Raw genomic sequence first — 13132 nt, forward strand, 5'->3', positions numbered from 1 at the left:
TCATGATTCCTCCTCAGACAAGCCTTCTAAAAAATATGGTGAATTTGTACCTGCAACATTTGCAACTAATTCAAAATGGCTTGTTAGTAAAATCTTACTTCCCCTTGAACCACCCATCAACAGAGAACTAAGTTCCAACCAATTTTCATGATCCTCATTCCACATATGTTCTAACACAAGTAAATATTTGTTTCCATTAATTTTTGTCCTCAAGTGATTCCGCAATTCTTCCCCCTCCTCAAGGACTTCTCCTGCTTCAGAACCTATCATTTTTTGTGCAATGAGATTCACATCAAAGGGGTCAGAGACACACACCCACATCTTAAGGTCAAAATATTTGGTGATCCTTTCATCATTGAATACTAACTGTGCTAGTGTGGTCTTTCCTACTCTCCCAATCCCAACAATTGCAACCACCGACACATTCTCTTCAATGTTACTGTCTAACAACAGTTGTATAATTGCCATTTTATCACCATCCCTCCCAATAACATTGTTTGCAGCAACAAAAGAGTGAGTCTCCATAATGACCCTCCGATTCTCAACTCCCATTTCTATTGGTTGTTCAAACAGTTGAAATCTGTCACTAAATTCTGCAATTGCATCTAGTCTCCCCCTAATGGCCTTAATCTCACTAGTCATCTTATTACGAGCAAGAAGCGGGTTTGAGATTGAGAATAAATTACGTACCGACGAACTTGGCCTTTTGTTCTGAGTCATAACTTCGAGCAAGTGTTCAGCATCATAAACCGCATCGTTGAGCTTTTCGAGCCAGTCTGCTACTACATGGTTGGTTACTTCCTTCTCCTCTGCATCAGCAAGTACTGCTGTGAATACAGAAATCGGGTTTTTGAGTTTGTCAAGTTCATCCTTCACGCCCCACGCCTGTCCGATCTCTTGAACAGCCATCGAGCCCAATTTGTTCAAGACATCAATTACAGTTTCCAATAGAAATGATCCTGCCATTTTTTTCAGAATGTGAGAGATGATCAATAGTTTCTTTGTGAAGCTGTTGGACAAGTGCTGTCTACAATCAAGTGATGATGGAAGCAAACAATTCAAAACAATAAATAAAACAAATAAATTTTAAAAAAAAAACACACTTAGTTTCTCATCAATAAAATATATATATATATATAAAATACTAGAGTCGAAAATATCGATCCTACTAAATTCATATTAATGGATAAAAACTAGGAAAAATTACATATAAATGGAGTCAAAGTTCTATATTTACTTAAAGACTGAGTCAAAGTTTCATATTTCTCTAAAATGGATTGCTGAGGTGGCACATGATTTTTTACTGTTTAGAAAATTGTGGTGCCTAAAATGCCCTTCCCTAATAAAAAAGTAGTACCTTCAGTTCAAAAAAGTAATACCTTCAGTTCAAAAAAGTAGTACCTTCGGAGAAAAAGTAGTACCTTCGCGGGTGTTTAAAAAACATGGTACCTGGACGCCAAAAAGTAGTACATTCAGTTCAAAAAAGTAGTACCTTCGAAGAAAAAGTAGTACCTTCGCGGAAGGGTATTTTAGGCACCACAATTTCTAAACAGTAAAAAACCATGTGCCACCTCAGCAATCAATTTTAGAGAAATATGGAACTTTGACTCAGCCTCCAAGTAAATATGGAACTTTGACTCCATTTATATGTAATTTTCCCTAAAAACTATACAATTGTTGATCAATCTCAACTATATTATAATAATATAACATCTATGGTGGACTCAATGGATAACAACTTTACAGTTGATCAATCAATTTGTAACTTTGCTGAGCAACAATGCTTCTAGGTGTTAGAGTTACACCACACAGTCAACCGAATTTGATTCCAATTGTCGTGGCGAAAATATAAAATAAAAATGCATATTGTTTGAGGAATAATCAAGCAATCACAAAGAAAAAAAAATCACACGCAAGAACACAAGATATACATGGTGCACCCAAATCTTAGGGCTACATCCATGGAGCACACCGAACAAATTCACTATGAAAAAGATGAATTACAAGGAGAATTCTCTCTCAATCTCTCTCAATTGCCCTCTCTTATATTGGCACAAATTTATGTAACGATCCCAAAACTGATGCCAAGAATATTTTTTTTTAAAAAAAATTCGGCATAACCTCCCCTAAAAATGGACCTACCGCAACCTGTTTAAATGCATATTTAACCTGTCATGCAACTAATTTCCGAATTCACGGCAACAAAAGATAATGATACAACCTACTAATCTAGACAATGCTTCAAGCTAGGATTATCCTTCCATTCATCAACAAATTACATATCATCAAGTTCGCATCCCATATGTCATCAAGTATCATAAGTGTATTACATGATCATGGTTCTTCAAAAGAAATTTACATCATTACACCTTTGGAATTTTACAAAAATGAGGGATGAACAAAGGAGTAGTCTATTACAAGATAACAAGGAAAATGCTCCTCTAGCAACTTTCAAAGTTGGGGTGAATTGTCGTCCACCGGTTCTTTTTCAAGACCTGAAAAAAAATATATAGATATAGGGGTGAGCATATAGCTCAGCAGAGACACTTAAGACACAATTCTTGTGTCCTAGTGAATCTAATCAAAGCATAGGCCAATGGGAGATAGGGATCATACAACATAGGGGATCAAATACAACATACAAGTCAATTCCAAGTATAAACAATGCAATGCAATGAAATGAAATGCAATGCATGTCAATGACACTCCCCATTCTCATTCTCAAAAACATCACTTTCAAACGTTAATACAGCCCGCCCTTTGGTAACCCCGCTGCGACACGAGAGGAGGATTGGCTAGTGTCCCTGACCCTTGGTAACCCCGCGGCATCATTATGGGGCCCAGCTAGCTCAACTACGCTAGGGCGACTCCCTAGTCCCCTCTAGGCTATATTAACTTCCGGCCCGTTGGTAACCCCGCAGCGACCGGGTTTATCAAAACCAATTTTTTTCCAAACACATCACCCAAAATTCCCATTTTTCTTTTCAAACACCAACATCCCTTCCTATGCAACCCAATAAAATGTATGTATCTTACATGATGTCAATACAATGATAAATGGGAATTTAACACTCTACAACAAGAACCATTTCATATAACATTATAGCATGCTTGTAGAATAATAATCATGATAGAAACTCACTATATAAACATGCTATCCATTCAATCAAGTAACACATATTCACATAACATGGCATATTCTCAAATATCTCAGTTTAAACAAGAATCAAAGCAATCAAACATGCTGTAACACAATTAGAAGAGCATGATTCAATATGGAACAAGATTCCATGGCTTAAGATGTCCTTACCTCAAGATTGCACCAAAACCCTAGAAAATGGGTCCTCAAATTCGAGCTCCCAAAGAGGACCAAAAGCTGGAATTTCTGATACTGGCACGTAGGGCTCGTCGTGCTCGTCGTTTTGCCTCAAACGGCACCTATATCCAGCAAGGATTGAGAGAGTAATCAAGGGTTAAAGCTTGAAGTGAAAAAAAGAAAAAAGAAAAAAAGAGAAGGAGCCGAGAGACAAATAGAGAAATGGATGCGAGAGAGAGAAAATGAGATTATAGTGAAAAAAACGTGGTCTTAACATTTGTGGGTCCCACTTTTTTTTATATTTCTTTTCTCTTTTTTTTTTTTTTAATACACACCGCACACACAGACATATATATATAAAGGCACAAACATTACACTCTCCCCAACTTATAAGGATTTCGTCCTCGAAATCAAGACATACCTGAGGAAGAAAACAACGCTGGGTACTTGGACCGAACCTCCTGTTCGAGCTCCCAAGTAGCTTCCTCGACTCCGTGGTGTCTCCAAAGGACTTTCACCATTGGTATCGTCTTGTTCCTCAACACCTTCTGTTGTGTGTCAAGAATCTGAACTGGTCCTTCTTCGTAGGAAACATCCTCATCAATATCCACATCTACCCAACTCAAAATGTGAGATGGATCCGGTTCGTACTTCCGTAACATCGATACATGGAAAACATTGTGGACCCTATCCAACTGTGGTGGTAAAGCAAGCCTGTAGGCAACCTCTCCTACTCGGTCCAAAATCTTAAACGGTCTAATAAATTGTGGCGACAACTTGCCACTTTTTCCGAATCTCATCAATCCCTTCCGTGGAGAAACCCGTAGAAAAACGTGGTCTCCCACCTCAAAGGATAACGGTCGTCTCCGCTTATCCGCATAGCTCTTCTGTCATCTCTGAGCTGTAAGTAACCTCTGTCTTATCAACTTAATCTTCTTAGTAGTCTCGAGTACAATGTCGGGTCCTAAGGCGGCTGTCTCACCTACCTCAGTCCAACAAACAGGAGACCTACAAGGTCTACCATACAACGCCTCAAATAGAGCCATCTGGATACTCGCTTGATAACTGTTGTTGTAGGCAAACTCAATAAGTGGAAGGTGATCCTCCTAACTACCACCCAAGTCAAGCACACATGCCCGAAGCATATCCTCCAAAATCTGGATAGTACGCTCCGACTGACCGTCCGTTTGTGGATAGAATGCCGTACTAAGATGCAACGCTGAACCAAACGCTACTTGAAGTCCTTCCCAGAACTTCGAAGTGAACTTAGCATCCCTATCTGACACAATGGTTACAGGAACTCCATGCAACCTTACAATCTCCTTCACATAAAGAACACCAAGCTTCTCTGCATCATCTGTTGCCTTAATAGGCAAAAAGTGAGCCGTCTTAGTCAATCTGTCAATGATGACCCATACGGCCTCATTGCCCCTCCGTGACCTTGGAAAACTTGTCACAAAATCCATAGCAATATGCTCCTATTTCCATTGTGCTACAGGTAATGGTTGCAACAAACCAGCTGGCCTCTGATGCTCGGCCTTCACCTGCTGACAGGTAAGGCATCTAGCCACAAACTGTGCAACATCTTTCTTCATCCCGTTCTACCAATACTAACGTCTTAAATTATGATACATCTTGGTACCACCTGGATGAACTGCAAAATGGGAAGTATGAAACTCCCGTAAGACGTCCTCACGACAAACCGTAGGAACCATTAACAAACCCCTGAACCGTAGACCCCCATCTGCATGCAAGGCCCAATCTTTCACTGTCTCACCACTAGAGATCAAAGCGTGGATGGCATCTAAGTCCGGGTCCTGTCTCTGTGACTCAATCACTCGTACAACAAGAGTAGGCTGAGCCACAAGACTAAATAAGAATGCCGACTCACTGCAAGCATCATCATCACAACACTGTAATCCCATCTCTGCCAGATCTTCAAGCATCTTCCACTTCCGAATAGCTAAACTGGCCAAAGTTCCACAAGATTTTCGGCTTAAGGCATCCGCTACCACATTCGCCTTGCCCGGATGATACTGCAAGTCAAAATTGTAGTCCTCTAAGAATTCGACCCATCGCCTCTGTCTGTTGTTCAAGTCCTTTTGGGAGAAAAGGTACTTGAGACTTTTGTGATCTGAAAATACCTCGAATCTCTCACCATACAAATAGTGTCTCCAACACTTCAAGGCAAACACAACTGCCGCTAACTCCAGATCATGAGTAGGGTAGGTAAGCTCATGAGTCTTCAACTGTCAAGACCCATAAGCCACTACTCTACCATCCTGCATCAACACACATCCCAACCCGTCACGTGAAGCATCACAATAGATCACATAACCCAAGCCACGCTCAGGTATCACCAACACTGGAGCTGTAGTCAATCTTGTCTTCAACTCCTGAAAAGATGAATCACAGGCTTCATTCCAGACAAACTTGACCCCTTTCTGGGTCAAACGGGTCATAGGAGCTGCCAAACGGGAGAAATCCTTCATAAATCTCTGATAGTAACCCGCTAAACCAAGGAAACTGCGGATCTCAAACACATTCTTGGGTCGCTCCCAAGTCAAAACTGCTTCAACCTTTGATGGATCAACTGATACTCCACCTTCTGAAACAACATGCCCCAAAAACTTCACCTCCTGTAGCCAAAACTCACATTTCTGGTATTTGGCATACAATCGGTGCTCCCGCAAAATCTGTAAAACAATACTCAAATGGACCTCGTGATCTTCCCGAGTCCGTGAGTACACAAGAATGTCATCCACGAAAACTACCACAAATTGGTCCAAGTAATCGTGAAAGACGCGGTTCATCAAGTCCATGAATGCCGCTGGCGCATTGGTCAAGCCAAAAGGCATAACAAGGAACTCATAGTGTCCATACTGTGTACGGAATGCTGTCTTCGAGATATCCTCGTCCCTAACCCGCAACTGATAATAGCCAGACCTCAAGTCAATCTTCGAGAAATAACTGGCTCCCCTCAACTGATCAAATAAATCATCTATCCTTGGCAAAGGATACTTGTTCTTGATGGTGTCATGATTCAACTTCCGATAATCAATGCACAACCTCAATGAACCATCTTTCTTCTTAGCAAACAAGACCGGTGCGCCCCACGGTGACACACTCGGTCGGATGAAACCTTTCATCCTTAAATCATCAAGCTGCCTCTTCAATTCTTCCAATTCAACTGGTGCCATATGATACGGTGCCATAGAAATTGACGCAGTACCATGCATCAAATCAATAGTGAACTCCACTTCTCGGTGTGGAGGCAACTCTGTCAAATCTTTTGGAAAAACATCCAAGAAGTCACAAACAATCGCCGGATAAACTTCTCCCACGACATCATCTTCTTCGGCTAGAAGACTAGCTAAGAAATAATCACTATGACTTCGTCCACGAACTCCATAAAATGATGAAATATGGGAATCACTCCGATCTCCCACGAAAAAGAAACAGTCTCCCTCGGGAGTGCAAACTGTAACCCTTCCTCTGTAACAGTCGATCGTGGCATGAAATGAAGCCAACCAATCCATCCCGAGAATGACATCAAAGCTAGTCATCTCCAGGAGGATAAGGTCAAACACAAAGGTCCGCCCGGCTATCACAATGGAGCAATCCCGCACAACTCGGCTCAATGACACTGAAACCCCAACTGGAGTATCAACACATAATGCCCGATCCATGAAACTAACCTCTAACCCCGATGTAAGTGTAAATGATGATGAAATGAAAGAATGAGATGCACCAGAGTCAAACAAAACACGAGCCCAACAACCAAACACTGGAAATATACCTCGAAGAACTGACGGTCCAGAAGATGCATAGGTCTGTGCTAGTGCAAAAACACGTCCCTGTGGTACCTGTGCCTGAGGACTGCTAACCTGAACACCTGACTGCTGCATTGACATAGTAGGAGTATCCCTTCTAACTGATCGTGAACCCTGTGAAGACATAGTAGGCTGTGGTGGTGGTAGTCTGAAACCTGACTGAACTGTAGCCGATTGTGACGGCCTCTGCTGTGACCCTCTGCCACTAATGGTGCCTGCTCTCTAACTTGGACAATCACGAATCAAGTGACCCTGCTGGCCACACCCATAACAAGCCTTCGAAGCTGACGAAACTGAAGACGATCTCATCGGACAACTGGACTTGTAATGTCCGGGCTGCTGACACTGATAACAAACAACTGCACTCCTGTCAGGTCCAGCTGGCATAGGAGTGGTAGGAGCAGATCTTGTAGACTGTTGCCCCTGAAACTGAGATGGATTGCCCCTGTTCCTTTTCCAAGAAGATCCCTCTGAGGATGGCCCTGCACCCCTCTTTTGCTTCAATTGCTCTCTTTTTGCATCCTTCTCTCTATTGTCAGCCTCCAGCATCAAAGCCCTTTCCACTGCTTTAGAGTAAACTTTAATAAACTGTGCCGTGATCAACGGCCTCATTCGATCATTAAGACCCGAGACAAACTTCCGAGTCTTGTTAGCTTCATCTCTCACCACTTCTGGAGCAAAACGGGAGAGTGAGGTGAACTTGTTCTCATACTCCGCCACTGACATGTTCCCTTGAATAAGATTATGAAACTGGTCTTGTAACTCCCATCTTTTGAAAAGCGGAAAGTACTTCTCATAAAACAGTTTCTTGAACCTGTCCCAACTCATATCTTCAATCTTGTACTAGTTAGTGATCGACTTCCACCAAACCTTGGCATCCATAGCAAACTTGTAAGTTGCTAGGATGATCTTTAAGTGATCCTCTGTCACATCCATTGAGGTCAACTGAGTTTCGACTTGATCTATGTAGTTGTCGGCTACCATTGGGTCCGCACCGCCCTCAAACATAACCGGCATCAGCTGAGAAAACCCCTTAATGATCTTGAGACGCTTCTGAGCTGGAGTCTCCTCAACTTGAACTATAGGTTGTGGTACCAACTGCGGCTGAGCAGCAATCGTTGCCCTCACGACATTCTGCAACAAACGATTAAACTTCAGTGCCACAGAACCTTCACCCACTTCTACGGGTGCTTCAACATTATCCCTCCTTGTGGGGACAGCTCTCGGGGGAATCAAGTTCCTAAGAAGCATGTTCTCATCATTTAGCTCCTCCGGATTGGAGCTGGAGCTCTCACCAACATCACCCCTTGTTGGCCTAGGGCCAACTTCTCTAGGTTCCTCACGCTGTGACATCGTGCTATAAAACGAGAAAACGATTTAGAAACATGACACTAAGACTGTGGACGACTTAACAAGAATTAATACCGTACAACACTTAGCATGCAAGACTATGCAAGAAACATTTTAACATAAACAAGTAAGCAAGTAAGCACATAGGCAGTTAAGCATGCTCATTGAAATAAGATACCACATAGCAAGTAGTCAAGTAAACAATACAAACAACATCCCATACGACTCTATGTAGGCCTCTACCCGTCGTCCTAAAGGTTTTCGAACCTTGGCTCTGATACCAAATTTGTAACGATCCCAAAACTAATGCTAAGAATTTTTTTTTTAAAAAAAAATTCGGCATAACCTCCCCTAAAAATGGACCTACCGCAACCTGTTTAAATGCATATTTAACCTTTCATGCAACTAATTTCCGAATTCACGGTAACAAAAGATAATGATACAACCTACTAATCTAGACAATGCTTCAAGCTAGGATTATCCTTCCATTCATCAACAAGTTACATATCATCAAGTTTGCATCCCATATGTCATCAAGTATCATAAGTGTATTACATGACCATGGTTCTTCAAAAGAAATTTACATCATTACACCTTTGGAATTTTACAAAAATGAGGGATGAACAAAGGAGTAGTCTATTACAAGATAACAAGGAAAATGCTCCTCTAGCAACTTTCAAAATTGGGGTGGATTGTCGTCCACCGGTTCTTTTCCAAGACCTGAAAAAATATATATAGATATAGGGGTGAGCATATAGCTCAGCAGAGACACTTAAGACACAATTCTTGTGTCCTAGTGAATCCAATCAAAGCATAGGCCAATGGGAGATAGGGATCATACAACATAGGGGATCAAATACAACATACAAGTCAATTCCAAGTATAAACAATGCAATGCAATGAAATGAAATGCAATGCATGTCAATGACACTCCCCATTCTCATTCTCAGAATCATCACTTTCAAACGTTAATACAGCCTGCCCTTTGGTAACCCGCCGCAACACGAGAGGAGGATTGGTTAGTGTCCCTGACCCTTGGTAACCCCGCGGCGTCATTATGGGGCCCAGCTAGCTCAACCACGCTAGGGCGACTCCCTAGTCCCCTCTAGGCTATATTAACCTTCGACCCATTGGTAACCCCGTAGCGACCGGGTTTATCAAAACCAATTTTTTTCCAAACACATCACCCAAAATTCCCATTTTTCTTTTCAAACACCAACATCCCTTCCTATGCAACCCAATAAAATGTATGTATCTTACATGATGTCAATACAATGATAAATGAGAATTTAACACTCTACAATAAGTACCATTTCATATAACATTATAGCATGCTTGTAGAATAATAATCATGATAGAAACTCACTATATAAACATGCTATCCATTCAATCAAGTAACACATATTCACATAACATGGCATATTCTCAAATATCTCAGTTTAAACTAGAATCAAAGCAATTAAACATGCTGTAACACAATTAGAAGAGCATGATTCAATATGGAACAAGATTCCATGGCTTAAGATGTCCCTACCTCAAGATTGCACCAAAACCCTAGAAAATGGGTCCTCAAATTCGAGCTCCCAAAGAGGACCAAAAGCTGGAATTTCTGATACTGGCACGTAGGGCTCATCGTGCTCGTCGTTTTGCCTCAAACGGCACCTAAATCCGGCAAGGATTGAGAGAGTAATCAAGGGTTAAAGCTTGAAGTGAAAAAAAGAAAAAAGAAAAAAAGAGAAGGAGCCGAGAGACAAACAGAGAGATGGACGCGAGAGAGAGAAGATGAGATTACAGTGAAAAAAACATGGTCTTAACATTTGTGGGTCCCACTTTTTTTTTTTAATATTTCTTTTCTCTTTTTTTTTTTTTTTTTTTTTTTTTTTTTTTTTTTTTTTTTTTCTTAATACACACCGCACACACAGACATATATATATAAAGGCACAAACATTACATTTATCTCTAATATTCGCTCATATTTATAGAGTCCCAAACTTATGCTACAAGAACTTGCCTTTTGTAGAATCCTAAACCAATAAGAAAATTAAATCAGATTAGGAAATTGAATTTTCCTTAAACCAATAAGGAAGTCAAATCAGATTAGGAAACTGAATTTTCCCTAAAATTCAGTACCCTTGAAGTTTCCATATAATTAAATCTTCCTAAAAATCTTCTACCTAATCAAACTCCACAAAACCACAACAATCTCCCACTTGTAAATCCATTCAATCTTCTTCTCATGCATGTCCCATACATGTCGGTGCGCTTCTTTCTGTCTTTAAGCTAGAAGACCAACTAAAGTTGCACAAAGCTTCAGTTTCTCCATGGTCACTGTCTTGGTCAACATGTCAGCCGGATTCTTGGTGCCAAGTATTTTCTCAAGTGTCAACACCCCATCTTCTAACAAAGATCTGATAAAGTGATACCGAAGTCCTATATACTTGGTCCTTGAATGAAATACTGAATTCTTTGCCAGATGTATCGCACTCTGACTATCACTGTGCAAAACATTCTTCACCTGTTCGAATCCCAACTCTATTAACAAACCTTGTAACCAAATTATCTCCTTGCTGGCCTATGTCATCGCCACATACTCTGCCTCAGTAGTAAATAACGCTACAATCCTCTGTATTTGCGAAACCTAACTAACTGCAGTTATACCCACCATGAACACATACCTGGTAGTACTTCTTCTGTGGTCCACCTCACCAGCAAAGTCTGAATCTGCATAACCATGTAACTTCACTTCACCCCTTCTGAAACATAAACATCTGTCTGTGGTACCTGGTAGATATCTCAATATCCACTTTACTACTTCCCAGTGTAGCTTGTCCGAATCCTTCATGAACCTGCTTACTACTCCCACTGCATATGTAATGTCTGGTCTTGTGCACACCATGGCATACATCAAACTTCCAATGGCTTAGGCATATGGAATTTTAGCAATGAAGTTTTTCTCATCTTCTGTCTTCGGACACTGATCTTGAGATAATCGGAAGTGATTAGCTAAGGGAGTACTCACAGCCTTATCATTATTCATGTTGAACCTCTTCAGAACCTGTTCAACGCACTCAGCTTGAGACAACTGCAAAGTACCTTTCTGTTTGTCTCTGCTAATCCTTATCCCAAGAATCTGCTTCACTGCACTAAGATCCTTCATCTCGAATTCACTAGACAACTGCTTCTTCAATTTGCTGATTTCTTCAAAATCAGAACTTGCCACTAACATGTCATCAACATAAAGTAGAAAGATAATGAAACTTGACTTAAACCTCTTGAAGTAGTAGCAATGGTCAGCATTGCACTTGTTATAGCCATGTCACTTCATAAAACCATCAAACTTCTTGTACCACTGCCTCGGGGCTTGCTTCAAACCATATAAGCTTTTCTTCAACTTGCACACTAGTTTCTTTTTCCCTTTGACTGAGAAACCCTCTGGTTGTTACATGTAAATCTGTTCCTTAAGGTCACCATGGAGAAAAGTAGTTTTGACATCTAACTGCTCAAGGTGCAACCCCTCTGCTGTAACAGTTCTAAGAACTGAGCGAATGGTACTCAGTTTCACAACCGGGAAAAAAATATATGTGTAATCAATGCCTTGCTTTTGCTGAAAGCCTTTGACCACCAATCTCGCCTTGTATCTCTTGGAACCATCATGTTCCTCTTTCACCCTGTACATCCATTTGTTGTGAAGAGCTTTCTTCCCCATCGGCAATTTGGCTAGTTCCCATGTTTTGTTGGAGATAAGGGACTTTATCTCATCTTCCATTGCAAGCTCCCATTTGCTAGCATCTTTAACTTGATATGCTTTATCATAACATTCAGGCTCACCATCATCTGTGAGTAACATATAATCTAAATATTTCCTATTCGGTACATAAGGTCGCGTAGACCTTTTGGGTGCAGGCATAGGAGTTGGAATCTCGGTGAATTATGCTCTGTGAGTTCTGGCCAAGAACCCTTATCTGTCTGCTCCGTATCAACGCTCTCTGGATCATTATTCAACTCAATAAACTCAGGCTTACTATGTACAGGACTAGTTAACTGTGCTGCATCTTTATCCTTGTACATCACCTTCTCGTTGAAAATCACATCTCTACTTCTGATGATTTTCTTGTTCTGATTATCCCAGAGTCGATAACCAAACTCATCTCCGCCATACCCAACGAAGATGCATTTTAGTGACTTGGGGTCGAGCTTTCCCCTAGCATGGTCACTAATATGCGCATATGCAATACAACCAAAAACTTTCAACCATTAAAGATTTACCTCTTTGCCACTCCATACCTCTTCTGGTATTCGATGCTCCAAAGGCACTGATGGTCCACGATTTATTAGGTAAGATGCTGTATTGACCGTGATCGACGGTCGAAATCAATTATAAATCAACCCTCTTCGCAATAGCACGAATCATTGTAAAATAGGGCTATTGGACGGGTAAGTCGAACCACTGGGACTACGCTAGTCTTAAGGCAACTTAAGTATCTAAAGTCATTTTAGAGTGATGAGGGGTTTATAAAGGGTTTGTGTGTTTGTCACTAAACTAAGAAATTAACATGCATAAAACAATAGATTGCAATGAAATTGAAGAAGTGAGACACAAGTAGAAAAGACTAGGGAGATGAATTCACTCCAA

The 13132-nt window shown here is 40.9% G+C and overlaps 1 protein-coding gene across 1 annotated transcript; it reads right to left on the minus strand.

Annotated features, from left to right (window-relative positions):
* LOC132301470 (putative disease resistance protein RGA4) lies at nt 1-7275 on the minus strand. The gene is made up of 2 exons (XM_059798720.1): nt 7116-7275; nt 1-959 (listed from the first exon to the last, which is right to left on the minus strand). Exons 1-2 carry the CDS (start codon nt 7273-7275, stop codon nt 1-3), a joined length of 1119 nt encoding a protein of 372 aa, XP_059654703.1.
* Between the last annotated feature and the right edge of the window lie 5857 nt (nt 7276-13132).

The sequence above is a fragment of the Cornus florida genome, unplaced genomic scaffold (assembly GCF_030987335.1).
Source record: "Cornus florida cultivar Cherokee Brave unplaced genomic scaffold, ASM3098733v1 CherokeeBrave_3.0.0_Hap2_Chr03, whole genome shotgun sequence".
Classification (NCBI taxonomy): domain Eukaryota; kingdom Viridiplantae; phylum Streptophyta; class Magnoliopsida; order Cornales; family Cornaceae; genus Cornus; species Cornus florida.

Excerpts from the sequence above, each read along its gene's own strand:
- LOC132301470 (XM_059798720.1), bottom strand. The coding sequence starts at position 7,275 with ATGTCTTCACAGGGTTCACGATCAGTTAGAAGGGATACTCCTACTATG. Across the intron at positions 960-7,115 it reads TGGACCGTCAGTTCTTCGAG|GATCATTTCTATTGGAAACT; the intron begins GTATATTTCCAG and ends AAAAAATGGCAG.